The sequence below is a fragment of the Nomascus leucogenys genome, chromosome 11 (genome assembly GCF_006542625.1).
Source record: "Nomascus leucogenys isolate Asia chromosome 11, Asia_NLE_v1, whole genome shotgun sequence".
In the NCBI taxonomy this organism is placed as follows: domain Eukaryota; kingdom Metazoa; phylum Chordata; class Mammalia; order Primates; family Hylobatidae; genus Nomascus; species Nomascus leucogenys.
In genome coordinates, this window is record NC_044391.1 from 41,180,819 (window position 1) to 41,197,800 (window position 16,982).

General features: G+C 35.0%; 1 protein-coding gene across 3 annotated transcripts in view; it reads right to left on the bottom strand.

Annotated features, from left to right (window-relative positions):
- The window catches only part of TMEM196 (transmembrane protein 196), a 51,943-nt gene that overhangs the window by 7,486 nt on the left and 27,475 nt on the right, over positions 1-16,982 (bottom strand). For all 3 annotated transcript variants that reach the window (XM_030822206.1, XM_030822204.1, XM_030822205.1), the window contains exon 2: positions 141-197. In XM_030822206.1, the coding sequence (XP_030678066.1) occupies positions 141-197 (57 nt within the window). The remainder of the gene's footprint in view (positions 1-140; positions 198-16,982) is intronic.

A 16,982-nucleotide genomic window follows, 5' to 3' on the forward strand; every position in this document is an offset into this window, starting at 1 on the left:
GATTTATTTGCCAGTTTTTTTTTTTTTTTGCTTCAAACTAGCAATATTCAGCATATGAAAGCTGGCTAGTCATCATTTCTATTTTAAAATTTTACATTTCATACACCTCAATGCACAATACAAACAAATCAAACACTTACGACAAGTCCTGATTTTTTTTTGGCGCACAATATTCCACAAATGCCGCAAAGAAGAAACTGAAAGGGAAAAGAAGAACAATTACTCCTTATCCAAAGACACGAGTACCCCTAGATTTTAGCTTATAGTTCACTCATGACACTTTCTCCAGGGAAGATAGAACATTTTAAATTTCCTTCAAAACCTGGAGAAGATAAGATCTCATTCTAGAATAATAAAGGATAAAAGTATAAAGCCTAATAAAAATTTAGTTTTTGCCAGATTGTTAGAGGTAATTGAATCAGTTTTAGCATCAGGTAAAATTGTTAAATAAATGAATTTAGAGCTTTGTTTGTCCCGCTTCCTTTCACTGTCTGATTCCTTTCTACTTTCTCAGGGAGAAAAGTGATGTGATACATTCATTCACACTTAACAACTAGAAATCAGTAAGTTATACTACAGGAAAGAATCTGCACAAATCGAAACATAATGCATCAGACAAGGCGATGATTCTCTCTAGAGATACTCTTTGTACCTCTCCAACTGGTACAATGACAGCCTCCTTATTCTACAAGAAAGACTGGCCTTATGGATATGTCAGAAGAACACAAAGGGATAGGCCGGGCGCGGTGGCTCACGCCTGTAATCCCAGCACTTTGGGAGGTCCTGGTGGACGGATCACAAGGTCAGGAGATTGAGACCATCCTGGCTAACACGGTGAAACCCCGTCTCTACTAAAAATACAAAAAATTAGCCAGGCGTGGTGGCGGGCGCCTATGGTCCCAGCTATTCTGGAGGCTGAGGCAGGAGAATGGCGTGAACCTGGGAGGCGAAGCTTGCAGTGAGCCAAGATCGCGCCACTGCACTGCAGCCTGGGCGACAGAGCAAGACTCCATCTCAAAAAAAAAGAACACAAAGGGATAAAGCAATTGATAGCATATTATTTCTTGTAAATAAAACATTGTTGACATAATTGCTTTGCAAAGGCAGTCACATCACATTATCTACCAAGGAGAGACTATTAGATATTTTGGTAATCATAAAATGATAAATAGTTTAATTTGAATAGAAACAGTTTCATTTGAATGCAAGTTTTCACATACTTCTAACTTGAAATAACTGTATAAAATATTCATTAATAAGTAAGAAGTCCACTAAAGGACTTCAGATTTGTAAAGAAAATTTTTATTTGCAAAGAGAACTAGTTTTCATTGTTGTTGTTGTTGTTTAATTATCTGAAGTCAGAACTAACAATATAGCTTATTTCACTAAATATTTGACACCTGGATAGATTTATTTCCAAATACATATCAAAATATACTAAGGATTATCTGAGATAATATGCATGTGAGAAGTACCAAGAAAATTTGTTAAAAAGCAATAAGTAAGGGAAGTTGTTGCAAGGAAAGTTTTCCTATAAGGGAGCAGAATGATTATTATGCAGGCAGTGGTGCAGCAAGAAGGAACAGGGAACACAGAATATATAAGAATTTGGTATATAATTTAGTTGACCTTTCATATTAATGGAAAGGATTATTTGCCCAATAAATAGAACTAGAATGATGTGTTAACATTCCCTAACATACGCCAAAATTAATATAAAATTGAGTATTTATACAAAAATGCTTAAATGCATTGGGAGACAACAAAGTTAAATATTTATATAATTTTAGAGGACTGGGAAGGATTTTCTAAATGTAGCACCAAAGTAATAAACCAAAGTAGAAAGTACTTATTAATAGAAAAAAATTTAATTTTGATGGTCAAAAACATAACACTCAAAGGCAAAAAATGTTGGGATTATATTCGGAAAGTATATGATAGCCAAATAGTTAACATACTTCAGAAATAGATCTAACAAAATATTTTTAGTATTATAAAACCATGAGAAGATAGAAACTCAGAACTTTATAAAACCTGAATACTTGCATAATTTTCAGTAGCCTTAAAAAGCTATTTCAGAGTGACCATTTCTCACCACCCACTGTGTCCTAAGTGTAGATGATCATGTCCTCTTATGGACTTTTTTTGTTACTAATTTCATCTCACATTTTTCAAGGCTGTGCTGAAGAAATGCCAGTTTGGACCAATTTTGTACCTTTCAGTGCTTCAAGCTTCAGATCAAAGCTCAAGCATACTCTTCTCCTTAAGTTTCCCTTACTACCCCATTTTCATCCTGCAAGTCCATTTATCCAGAACTCATTCGAAAATAATTTGAAAGCAGTGTAGTTTTGTGTTCCTTGCATCTGTTTTGAAATCTGTAAACACTGCCATTATTCATTTACAGTAAAGCCCAAGGGGTGGTCAGGAGCATAAGCAGAGTTCTCCATCCAACCATTTGGTTGGAACATCTAGGTGGCAATAAATTTGCTATTTTGTATTGTCTCACTTCAACTGGATGGAGCTAAGAAATGTGAATTCAAGGATTGGGAGAGGGAAGGGAAGAGTAGGGGAGGAATCAATCAATATTTTTTCTACTTTCAGCAGAAGAATGTAAATACTCTCCAACTGTTACTTCTGTTAGAGTATCCAAAATCACGTTTCCTAGAGAAAAGCTGTAACCTGAGAAAAAGTGGACACATGTAACAGGAAGTATATGAAATCATGGGATTTATGAGGAGGATCTAAAAGATCTTGGTTGAAATTTAGCCATCACAGTTTACAGAAAAGAGAAAAAGAGGGCCCCAAAGTAGTAAATTGATATTTTATTTCATTGGCTATCTTTATTTACCTCAAGTCATAATACTGGAAGAGATCTTAAAAGATGATTTAATTCATCCCTCGAAGTTTACATGTGGGGACATGGGGAACCAGAGGTCCAGAGAGTTAGTGACTTGCTCAAGGTAACACATCAAGGTCAGAAAAAAAAAAAAAAAAAAAGTAATGGAAGTGTTTTTTGTTTTTTTTTTTTTGAGACGGAGTCTCGCTCTGTCGCCCAGGCTGGAGTGCAGTGGCGCAATCTCGGCTCACTGCAAGCTCCGCCTCCTGGGTTCACGCCATTCTCCTGCCTCAGTCTCTCCGAGTAGTTGGGACTACAGGCGCCCGCCACCACGCCCAGCTAATTTTTTTTTTTTTTGTATTTTTAGTAGAGACGGGGTTTCACCGTGGTCTCGATCTCCTGACCTCGTGATCCGCCTGCCTCGGCCTCCCAAAGTGCTGGGATTACAAGCGTGAGCCACCGTGCCCGGATTTTTAAAGAGTTTTTTTTTTTTGGTGTTAGTTCAGTGTAGATTATACTAGCAAATCCAACTACAAGTGTTCAATGAATACCTACTCACCTACAACTGCAAGACCATTGTTAATTTATGATATAACTTCTGATGTAATAAAAATAATAAGAACATCAGTCAATTGTGTTACATTCTAAAATTAAATGCATCTTATTTTATAAAGGAATTTTTTATAATATTTCAAAATACATATTTTTTTGTTCAACATAACTTTATCCAGGATGCAAAGCACTTACCCACATCATGGCAATTATTAAGCAAGTAAAAAACAAATTAGCTAAAAAAGTAAAGCTGATAGCTGTATGTATGTGTATATGTGTAAAGCCTAAACCATGAGAAAATATGATTTTATTTCTGAGAAGATGGGATGTTTAAATCCAGGGAGGGTTATTTGCGTTGATCTTACTGTGAAATAATATAAAGGTAGCAATCTAATGATAAGGCATCAAGTGCTACACTATAAAATAAAATTAGTTCATCCTCCAAGCGAACTTCATTTGATTCCAATTTAGATTATATTCAATAGAAAACTAAGATTGTGACTTGTTGGATTAAATGACATGATTATGAAGACAGTATTTTACACTTTGAGTGGATTTTCTTTATGTAAAGTCCTTGGAGGTTTCTGCTTTTGTTTAGGACAGAGAAAGATGCAAAGATGTCATTTCCACTCTTACAGTAAGGAAATGATATTTTAGAGCCCATCAGAGAGCTGGTTGAGATTCCAAGACAATGAGATAACTTCAATTCAAAGAGGGACAATCTTCTCCAAGAAAAGTCTGACACTATGTCACCTGTTGCAGAGTAAGGGAGGAAGAGACACTGGTCATCACACATTTGTGTGTGCTGAGGGAGGTATAAAGCCCTGTTCCTTCCCTAGACCTTCTTTTTTATGAAGCAAAAGACTTAGGCTTCTGGCAGAAGGGTAGCAAAACTTCTCATTTCCAGGGCCTATTCAAATATAGATTGCCACTCTAACTGGAGGAAAAGTAGAAGATTCTTTTTTTTTTTTTTTTTTAATACAGAGGGAGAGGCAGGAATTCATCTTGGGCCTGGCATCCTATGCCTATACTACGTAGAGGCCATTGACCATTGGAGAAGACGCAAGAGCCTCTTGCCCAAGATCAACCCCAGATATAAGGCTAAATTTAATTGTCTCAGGGAGGAGGGTACAGAATACTGAGAAAGCCCCACACCTGAGATCAGCTGCACAGGGACTTCCTAAACTGAAACTGATTGACAACAACAAAACACTTTCTCCTTCAGCCCCACCTTCACTTCACCATGAGTCAGCAGTTGGAAGTAACAACTGACAGCAGTCTACCAATGAGGGGGAGACAACAGCATGGGAGGAGACCCTCCACCCCAACCCTGTGATGAAGATGAACAGGGGCTCAAGCTGAAGGTGGGGCACTCATGGCAACTGTAGCCCAGCACTAGAGGAATGTGAAGACTATTTTGCACCACAGATAATCACAGCCAAACAACGTTTAGTCCCTTACACCAGACTGACTCCACTTCTCACACTAACAGCCTGAAAGTAGATATTAAGATAAAATACGAAATTCTGAAAAAAAATGACTTTCAAACTTTGCAATGTATATCTAGCCAAACTCTCACTTAAGCAAGAGATTATAAGAACGACATGTTCACTTGGCCAAGGGCATGGTGGTAGACTGAATTATGGCCCTCCAAATATATCCATCTTCTAACCCCCATAATCCATGAATATTATGGGGTAAAAAAGGCTTTGCCAACGTGATTAAATTAAGTTTCTTGAGATGGGGAGATTATTGCAGATTATCCACAGATGCCTTAAATGTAATCACAAGGGTCATTTAAGAGGTAGGCAAGGTCAAAAGAAGCAGAAGCCTATGTGTTGAAGGAAACAAAGAGACAGGGAGAAGAAATTTGAAGATGCTACACTGTTTGCTTTGAAGAGAGGCAAGGGGGCTATGAGGCAAAGGATGTAGGTGACCTCTGGGCACCGGAGAGGACAAGGAATTTGATTCTTCCTGGAGCCTCCAGAAAGAATGTAGCCCTAAAGACTAATTTTAGACTTCTGCCCCTCAGAACTGTGAGAAAACAAATTTCCATTGTTTTAAGCCACAAAATTTGCAGAAAGTTGTTACAGAAGCAACAGGAAACTAATACAGGCTCGAAAACATTATTCCACATAAAACTCTAAAAGAATTACCAGAACTTGTATTCAGGAGAATAAATAGGGAAAGATATGAGACAGGAAAGGAATGAAATAACAAAAGCACAAAATAAGAAACAGTAAATATATGGAAAATACATTATTGAAAAAATTAATATCTGCCAATACCCCAGGCGATTTTGGCATAAGCTATGATGTGTTGAATGGGAGTAAAGAACATGTAAGTAAAATTTGTAACATTCTTATATTACTTAACTGAATAAAGAGATCCTAACTAGATTTAGATATTGATTAAACAGTCAAACTTTAAATTTGTGCATTAAATTATAGATCAGAAAACTAAAAGAGAAATTTTTTTTAAAAAGATACAATGAAAACAAAGATTAAACCAACAGGTATTAGGAAAGTTAGAAAAAAATTTAAAAAGTGAAACTATGCAATAAATTGGTGTAAATAATTCTAATAAAGTAAGCAATAAGACTAAATGTGAATGTTTTCAACTTTCTTAGCAAGAGGAAAAATAGAAACCAGAAAACTACTCTGTTAGAATTTCTCTAAAATGAGTAAAACCCTTTTCTTTCCCTGCCAGTTTGTCTCTCTTCTCTGTCTGCCTCTCTTTCTTTTTCTCTCTCTCTTTCTCTTGTACTGGCCTACGTGCTAGTTAATGAGTTCCTTATTACTATTCTTTTCTGTACAAGAAAGTTTATTTTGGGAAAGAGCGACTAAGAGTAAAAAAGGCAATGGTAGAATTCCCCAGTTTGAATTATATAATGGAAAATTTTGGAACCATGATTACTGTGGAGGCAGATATAAGCAATGGTTCTATTAACTGGCAGGGAGAGCAGGCAAGGTTGAAGGAGAGCAGGCAAGGTTGAACTGATAAGATTATAAAAGATGACAGGCCAATCCTATTTTAACATAGCTTATTAAAAATTTCCCCCCATAATATTTAACTACTTCAGATGAAATAATTTTCACCGAAATTCTCTAGTTATTAGAGGAGATATACTCATTAGAAAACAGAAACAACACTGCTTTTTTTACCCACAAGATAATGAGCTGAACCACAAATTGAATTTAATACTTTGATAACCTTTAATTTCATAACATTAGTTCGTTTCTTTAAAATGCATAGAAAAATCATCAGGAAAACACACAGACAAATGTTAAATGTTTAAAAATTGTTTAGAAAGAATCTAGTTCTGGCTAAAAGATGTATTTATCCTGTACCTGGATTAAAAGTTGAAAGACTTATTTTGAGACCACTAGTTCTTGAATAGTTTTACTCTACTTCACTCACCTTATAATTAAAGAATAACTCTGAAATCTCTTAGAAAGGTTATTTCGTGGTTCAACACACAAAATGCACATAAAAAGCATTTCATAGTTTTCTTGATATTGTGCTGATGATTGTGTTTTTCTTACATCATATCCTGGCTCAACTAATAAGGATGCCTCCTCTGTTACGGGCTTCGTTTCATTTGAGATCCCACTTTTCTAGTGGTTCCTATTGTATATATATAAAAATATGTAAATTATCTCTGTAAAATGGAGAAAGCTTATCAAGCTGGAAAGCCTGACTGAAAGCACTGGTTTTCAAATTTGGCTTCACATTAGCTTTCATAATTCCTGATATTTTAACCAATTACAAATTAGAGTATCCGGGTTAGAACTCAGGCATCATTATTTTTAAATCTTCCCAGGTGATTCTAGTGTACAGTCAAGGTACAGAATCCATTTCCCTGGGAATCACATGCAGTGTTTTCAGCAGTGCTTTACCAATAGACATATTCATTTTAGGGCTCTCCACTTCAGCACTGAAATTCTCCTTAACTACTGTCAGTGAGATATCAACAAACATGAAGACCAGATAAACCGCTCTTCAAGGGAGAGACATGGAGTCAACGTTCAAAACATAAGGTCAAAGAGTGAGAGTTGTTTGGTTTGTAATAGGTCTTAGATATAGAGATCATTATTTTATCATCCTTTATTTCACTCAGGGCCTTTCATCGTTGCTAATACATATTTTTTCCCCAAGCCTCTAATCTTTTCTAAACTTTTTTCAAACTTTCCGTTTTGTTTTAGTTAACTAGACCTAGAATTTGGCATGGTACACAATTATCTGGGTAAATCAGGCCAGTTTTTTATTGAGAATTGAGAAATAGGCAAAAGAAAGACACCTATACAAACAAACACCACTGTAGAAAAATATTGAAGGGAAATAAACTGAAATTAAACAAGATCAAGAATAAGAAAACAAACGACTGAATTGAAATGTGGGTGAAAGATCTGAACAGACAACTGAACAAAGAAGATACACAGATGGCAAATAAACATAAAAAAAGATAGTCAACATTGTTTGTCATTAAAAATTATAAATTTAAACAACAGTGAAATACCAAGACGAATCTGTTAGAATGGCTAAAATTAAACAAACAAACAATTGATGATATCAATTGCTGCGATGTGAAGCAGCAGGAATTTTCATTTGCTACATATAGGAATAGAAAATGGTGTAGCCACTATGTAAAACAAGATGGCAGTTTCTTACAAAGCTAAACATAGTCTTCCCATGTGGCCCAAAAATTGTGCTTTTAGGTATTTACCTAACTAATTTGAAATGATTTGTAAACCTAGGAACAATAAAGATGCTTTTTCATAGAAAGATGGATAAACTGTGGTATATTCATACAATGCAATACCATTCACTAATATAAAAAAAACTGAGATACCAAGACACTCAAAGACATGGGTAGAGTGTAAATGCATACTTCTATATAAAAAAGCCTGTCTGAGAAGGCTGTTCACCGTATGATTCCAATTCTGTAAACTTTTGGAAAAAATAAATAATAGAGACAGTAAAAAAAAGTAAATGCTAGGGTTTGAGGGAGGTAAAGGGGGTTGAAAAGGCAAAGCATGGGGTATATATTTAAGGAAATAAAACTATTCTGTATGATATTGCAATTGTGGACACATGATACTATCCTTTTGTCAAAACACATAGAACTTTATAACACAAAAAATCTTAATGTCTAAACAATTTTTTAAATTAATTTTGTTAAAAATAAAAAAATTAGGGGGTTAGGGAATCCCAGAATAGAATGTAGAATGTAACCAAACTATATAACTATAATAAAATGTATAAGACAATTTCAATGAAAGGGGTCAGGGAGAAAATGCTGACCTGAGATGTAATTTTAGAAATAAGTAGAATCTGTAAAACTGAAGAAAAGACAAAAAGGCAATGGTATATAACCATTATACTCTATTTCACAAAGTTGTTTCCTACAGGGTTACTGGTTAACCATTTTGACATCACTATACATGTATACTGAAATTGAACACTTAAGTAAATGCATAGATGGTAAAAGCCAGATTTCTTACTGTTGGAGTGAGAGTTCAGAGATAAGTCAGGGGAAGAGTCTAGGATGATCCACATGGTAAGGGATTGGAGTTGTAGGTATCAGTATTAAGCAATTTTTAGTTTAATATAGATACAGAAGGTTACATATAGAACTATTTATATAGATGTCTATACGCACATTGGCATATACTAATACATATATTTCTTTGCTCCGTTAACTGACAGAAGGAGCAACATCCCAGTATCAATGAGCACACCTATCACCCAGATCTTGGTTTCTAATACCTTCTCCTATAAAAAGAACCATGAATCCTTGGAGAAATGGCTGATTTTTGGACTGGGGCAGGAAATATATAAGATAAACATGGAGCATACAAACAAACAAAACCCACATTGAGATTTGTCAAAGGGACAAAGGAGCCAACTGAAATAGCTTCCAATGACTAAAGCTGGAGCAATTCAAGCACCAAAATAAAATAGGGTGGGATTATGACCCAATGTGTACAACAAATATCCTTGAGGCCATAAAAATGAATGATAGACTAAATCAGTAAATGCAGAGAATAGAAAAATCTACTGTACAGAAAAATTTCAAATAACTTCTGTAGATATTTTGCTCTCAAAGAAGTGGAGCATAACTTCCCACTATCTAAGTGTCAGCCACACGTAATGATTTTCTTCCAAAAAGTATCATATTGGAAAGGAAAAAAAAGAGTAACTTTAGGGTGGAGGGACTGAACAAACACCACCTCAATCAGGTGACCAAGGTCAATGCCAACAGTGATAAATCATGTTGATAGTATATATCCTTCATACAATGTGATGAAAATGGCAAGGATGCCCACTGTTACCACTTGTGTTATACATTGGAGCAGAGCCAGTAGACAATTCACATAGGCAATAGAAAGAAATTAAAAATATTAAAATTGCAAAGGTGGAAGTGAAACTATCATTATTTGCAGACAATATAATTGATATATGAAATTCTGAAGAGAATCAACTCTACATGGTAATATAGAAAGGTAGCAAGGCACAAATTAATATTAGAAAGTAGTAATATTCATATATGCAAGTGATGAAATTCCTAAAAATAAATTGTTTAAGTATAAATAAGGAGAAAACTTAAAAAATATTAATGAAGAATATTATAGATTTGTAAAAATGAAAATACATAAAACATAATTGCTATAGTCTGAATATTTGTGAATGGGATTAATGACCTTATAAAGGAGGCCTCAGAGAGCTTGTCCATCTCTTCAGTTACCTGAAGACACAGCTAGAAGGTGCCATCTTTGAAGCAAAGAGTGAACCCTCAACAGACACTGAATCTCTCAGCAGCCTGGGGAAAATATTTGCAACAATAAGCAAAAGACTAATTTCCCTAATGTAAATGAACTCCTAAAAACTAATAAGGAAAAGATAAACGATTCAAAGGAAACATACACAAAAGATATGAACAGATACTTCCCTGAAATACAAATGACTTCTAAATATAAATATGCTCAACCTCATCAGTAATAAGATAAATGCAATTTCAAACTAACTCAAATGTGTTTTTTCACTTATCAGATTGGCAGAAATCCTTATATTCTGTTCTGTACTGTTCGATAATCTTGGCAAAGATGTAAAGAACCAGACAGTCATACATTGCTTATAGATAAATTGATTACTGAAAGGAATTCAGCAACAATTATTAAAATTATACAGGTGTGTTTTGTGTGTGTGTGTGCGCGCACATATATCTCCTTTGCCTCAGCAGTCCCACAAGTGAGAAGTTATCCAACAGATTTAGCTGCAAGTGTACAAACTGATCCATGTGCCATATTATTTATTTTAGCACTATTAGTAATAACACAAGAAGAGCAGTCCCAAATGTCAGTCAGTAGAGAACTGGTTAAACTTAATGGTATTCTCTGCATCTATTAAAAATATATGAGAAAGATTACTATTCACTGATATGGAGAGTTCTCCAACACATATAGTCAAGGGAAAAAAGCAAGGTGTAAAATTGTGTATGTAATATACTACCTTTTGTGTAGAAAGGCAAGAAATATATAATTATCTATATACAAGTTTGCTCATACATGTGTAAAGTAACTCTGGAAAAACCAATAAGAAACAAATGGCTGTGATTATTTGGGTTAGAGGAGTGATGGCAACCTGATCAAGGGGACTGAATTTTCATTGAATACTTTTGGTTTTATTTACATTTGAACCATTTTCAGGAGTTATTTATTCAAAAAGTTAAATAAGTTGACTCCTATTTGCTCAAGGCAAAATTATGATGTAAATATTAAGAAAAAATAGCCCATCAGGATTCATTGTTATTCAGTTTTGTGTTCTCCATGGGTATTTAAAAAATACTAACAAAAACTCCCCAATCTGTACATACTCAGAATGTGTATTTGGAATGAGAGGGTGGCACCCCTTTTTGGGGTGAGCCAAGGAGCTCTGCTAGCATTTTTCCAACCACAACCACTGAGGTCATTGTTTTACCTCCCTATATCCAAGGCTAGTTGTGTATGTGGAATTGAAATGAATTCAGAATCTGGAGGGTCAGGCATTTCAGGAACAAACTCAAAAGTTCCATAGAGTAGTTTATAAGAATTGAGTACAGAAATAAATTAAGCCTATCATGGAAGATTTAGGTTGAAGGCTGAGCGCAGTTTTCTTCTTAAATATAATGAAGCATAAACCACTACATGTTGAAGTAGATGCAGGCTCCACCTTCAATAACTAACATATTTCATCTTTGTTTAGAAAGGATCTTGTAGTTCCCACACATTCATAATAGTTGCTGAAATAAAATCTTTATTTTGTAAAGTATTTTGATAGTCTCTCGACCCTCTAGAAAAAACAGATGGATTGAAAAAGGAATTTTGCTCTGTGATGGGCAAGTTTATGAAGAAAGTAAATTATGGATCTAAGAAACCATTTCAAACCTCATATGAATCTCCATATAAACAATGGAATTCAATGTGTTATTTCATTTGCAATTACTGGCATTTTTAGAGTAACAGATCATCTACTCGTTATATCCAGCTTTGCCATAGCCTCTCTGACAAAGCTGTGCTGTTGAAATAATATTTCTAGATGACATAATGGAACTTCAGATGAAATGAATGAATCAGTAAATGCATTGATGAGTGTATTTACAGTATCCATGGGGAGGTACAAAAATTAATCAATTTCAGCCAATTTTAAGGCACATAACTGGGTGCAATTAATGGTCACTGAATCAAATCCAGTTAATTTAAACTTTTGAAAACAGTTATGGTTAGTCATGATAGATTAATTCTTTTCTAAATGGTAGCATTTGAAAATAACTTGGATGGTGTTGACCTTCCACATGTCACAGTCATAACACTGTGTGTTTCAGAAAATTCTTTCTCAGTCCTCAGATGCTGTTGAGATGTCAATACAAATAGACTTTTCTACATAAAAGTCACTGAAAAAGACGGTACTTTTGCACTGAATGATGATTGCAAAAATAGTTTTTAGAGATGAGAAGTAATTTCCCAAACCAGAAAAGACTCTGTACTTAATTGTTAAGACAGAAAATGATTTGTGAAATTTACCTAAGAGAATATATTCCAGTAGTTGATTCACTTTCTCTCAAACACCAGGTTTGGCTTCAGAATATACACAGAATAGCTTTTCCCTTTTGGTGGAACTGGAAGTTGGACAACATCTTAGCACTTTCATCTGAATGCTGAGATGCTGTTACCTGCTATTGACTGGTTCACTGTTCTGAGTAATTGTAGTTCAATCTCCTCTTTAGACCCCTCTTTAGCCTTCATGCACACACTATCCTAATATCATCTAGAATCTTACATCTGGAAGAAATCCAGATACTTTTAATTCAGTCAAGATCAGATAACGTATGAACAGTCAAAATACATTAGAAAATGTCTCAGGACATTTAAATATCAGAATACATTTTTAAATAGGGTCAATTTCTTTGTTATTTTATGGTTATTTTAACCCATCAGGTACTATACTTTTCATTCCATGCCTATCTAAAACACAATTCCTAAAGGAGAGAGGCGTCTCACTTTCTGATTGAAAACAATGACTGGTCTTCGAAGGACTATGACCAAAGCTGTTGCCATCTTTTTTGTTTGTCCTTTCTGAGGAAAAAGAGTATGCTCTCACAGGGAGAGTGGGGTGCCCTTAGAGGAACTTCCTTAAACCTCAGGGCTTACGTCATATTAATAATAATCCTGACTTTATGACTGGCTTGAAATCCTTTATAAGATATCACTGAAAGTAAAGAGACATCGCTCCATTTGACAACATATGTTTCATTCAATAATCCTATCTGAATGTGCATCTATCCGGTGTCAGCACTCTTGGGAATGAGGCAGTGTATAAAAGCTGCTGATGTTATTTGCCTATTTCTTCTCCACAGGTAGTTTGTGGGGACTCAGTTTTGGCTGTCTTAACAACTGGACCCACTTTAGTCCGAATAATCTGAGTTACAAAGCATCCACAATAATTTTTCAAATAATGACTTCCATAGACCATTATATTGGAATGACAAGGGGATACTTTTTAGAAATGCAGACTCATGTAAGAGTCCTGAAGGGAGTGGCAATTGATGTCTCATATACTCTAAGGACTCCCTAAGCTTTTGTGATGGACAAGGTTATTCTCTTTCCTGAAAGGTATGGACTCTCATAGAGAACACTTGCCTCTCCATTCCCAGGTGTTAAGACAGTTGTGAGAAGCACTTTGTCAGGAGTCAGTGTCTTGTTCATACTTATCTCCATTAGGTATGGGGAGAGGTTACTGTTGCTTTCTCTAGATCCTGTTGACCTTTTATGCCTTTGCATGGGAAGTTTTGTGTAGTTTGTCTTTGAGAGGCTCATTTCCCCCATCAAAGAACTGGTGGTGTATCTGGACTTTTAAGTTCTTTTAAACTTTGTTTTTCTGTTTCTCATGATGAGGGATTATTTCTGGGGATCAGACTACTTGGATTGAAGGGAAGGTGGAGGTATCATCCCAGATAGAGCCCCTAACGAATGAGAGAATGGCCTCTTCAAGAGCTATTAACAAAAGTAGTTGTCTCACCCAACTTTTTCTGTCTTTCTCTGTTTGTTTCGCTCTCTCTTTCCAGAGATTCTAGAGCAGTTGATTTGAGGCCTTTGAAATAAACACAGGGAAGAATTTTACTCTCACTCTGTGAGTCAGTATTATAGTTTATATTACTTAGCCATGCTTTCTCTGTTTGTATCAATTTTATAATAAATATTTTGGATCAGGTATAAAAGTATGATTTTCTTCCCTAATACATTTATGCCAGAGGTCATCAGTATACATAATTGGACTATGAAAATGAAGGGGTTGGAAATAGTAAACTAGAATGAGCTGTTTCCAAACTCTATGGGAAATCAATGAGTTAAAGAGCACTATTTATAACTCACTTGAAATTTCCTGAGGGAGAAGTATCTCATCTCTCCACATACCTAGTTTGTTAACTTCAAACTGGTTTTAAAGGACAGCAAACATGAATTACATCTTTCCAGTACCTGGTTCAATTTGATTTGCCACAGAGTCTTAAAATCTTGACAAGGCAAATAGGGAGACTTTTAAATCAAATCTCAAAAGGAAATATTGGAGAATTATATAACTGAAAAGTAATTATACATTTCTCATTGTCTCAAAAAATCTAAAATAAGATCTTACAAGAACATGAACCAGAATCTTGTCTAATCCAAATCAGATAGAAGGTTCTGGTAAATGAATCTGGAGGGTGAGGTTTTTAAGGACTAGATTGTGGAAGAAATCATTATAATTGAAGTACAGTAATGGTCTAGGTGATTTATAAACTTAAGCTAATAAAAGACCCAGGGAAGATGCTGAGTTTCTGAATTATTTAAGAATAGTTATGAATGGTGGTTTCTGAGCCTCGTTGATTTGTGTTATTAATGTAACAGCTTTCAGCTTTCTCTGGATAAATAGGACTATCATAAAATAATTTTAACTCTTTTTCTAGCCTTTCACTGATTCATTTATTCATTACTCAGCAATTTTCTTAGGCCTGTGCAGTTGCATACAAGATTTAACACTTGCATGTCTTTGTGGTATTATAAGATGATGCTACAGAGAATAAAAAATAACTTATACTCTCAACAGAGCCAGACAATAGATGCTGGCTCTTAAAGAAGCAAAAAGATTAAGCCTGACAGATTTTCTATTTCCTGGAGTCACAGTGTGCTTTTACTGAAATACTCACAAAGGCTGCAGCAAGAAATAATAGTGTAGCAAAAAGACATAATTTAGGAGCATAAAACACATGTGGGTTTTGGGTTTTGCAGAAAATATTAAACACTGCACTCTCTATCAATATCCCTTAGAGGCACAATTCTTAGCCTTACTAAAAAAAAATTATAAGATGTCTAGCGATGAAACTTTACCCTCATCATCCAGTTTCTTTACTTTGCTGTTAAATCAAGAATGACCCCAAATGGACACATTTCTGAAGTATTCTTTTGGAATAAATTCTCAAATTTCAATAGTTTACTTTTTTCAAAAGTTTGTAACACTGACTACCTGAGTTCTGTCTCCCAATATTTCTGGGAATACTGAAAAGAACATTCTTTCAGTGTTTATATTTTGTGTGTAGAGAAATAAAGAGGCAAAACAAAAAAAGCCAACAACAACAAAACATAGCAAATCAGTGGCAGAATTTTAATGATAATTGAAGCTTGGGATTTCCTAATTATTCCTTATTGTGCCCATTATAGTCATCTCTCCATATGTGCAGGAGATTGGTTTTGCAACCACCACAGATCCTGAAACCTGATGATGCACAATTCGCTTATGTAACAAGGCACACTGTTTGCATATCATCTTCCTACACTCTTCTATATGCTTTAAATGATCTCTAAATTACTTTTAATGCAAAGACAATATAAATGCTACTGTGTAAATAGTTGTTATACTATATTGTTTTTCTATGTGTATTATTTTTATTGTTGTACTCTTATTTTTATCATTTTTCCCAATATTTTTTTAAATCTGCAGTTGGTTGAATTGGTGGATGCAGAGCCTGTGCATAGGGAGGGCCAACTATTCTTGGTTTCACATTAGCACTAAGTATATCGGAAACGCCTTGTCACAAAATACTCTCTTTAATAGATCAATTATAAATTGTTCCCAGTAAAAAGATTTTGAGGAAAATCTCTCTGGAGGGAAGGGTTGCTAGTGAGTATGCCTGTCACCTTAATTTTCACCTTTCCCTGAAGATTCTTTTTTCCCCTCACAATCACTGTCACACTTACGCTTCCCACTGTATCTCTTGCCCAGCTGGGATAAAACCTAACAAAGCTAGAATAAATTTATTTCCATTTATCTATTAACACAGCTGAAATAAGTTGATATATTCAAAGAGACATGGCTAGAAAATAAAGAAGTACAAGAGGAGAATTAAAGCACGCATCTTCTTCCTGGTGCATAATTCATCTAATATGCCGGGCCTGTTCCATCCCACATCTTGTTGGAGGCACCCAGTGACCCAGTACTGGGGATGCTGAGAGGACATCGAACCTTAGGAGACAAAGGGCCAGAGGCCACTTCCATGGTCATCTGCTCCCAATTGAAATTATCCATTGGCGTATTCTATGGGTTATTTTAATAAAAATGATGGTCTTTTTGCATTTTGTTCTGATTGATATCCAGATTTTAAAAAATCAAATAACTCAGAGGACCTATATTGTATTTATTTTAAAGTGCTAAGGTCATAAAAATACATGATTGCTGAAAGGTGAGATACACAGAAGAACTACATTTTGTGCTGCAGGATATGCACATTCATAGGTTGAAGCTAATACTACTAAAAGTTCTGTTCTTTGACCTACCTGGGAAATTGGGGTAGTCTAAAATGTTACCTATTATTTCTGAATCTAAATGCTAGCTCCAAGAACAATGGAGAGGAGTTATATAGAGGAAGATTTTAACGAATTATCAATAAATAATTTCTAATCAATAGATCTGTCCACAACGTAGATTAAGGTTCCTCATAACATAAATGAGGTCTTTTTAACGGGAAATGTTTAGGGAGTCAGTAAATGAGTACCACGTGGGAGTACAGAGGATAAGGCTGGTA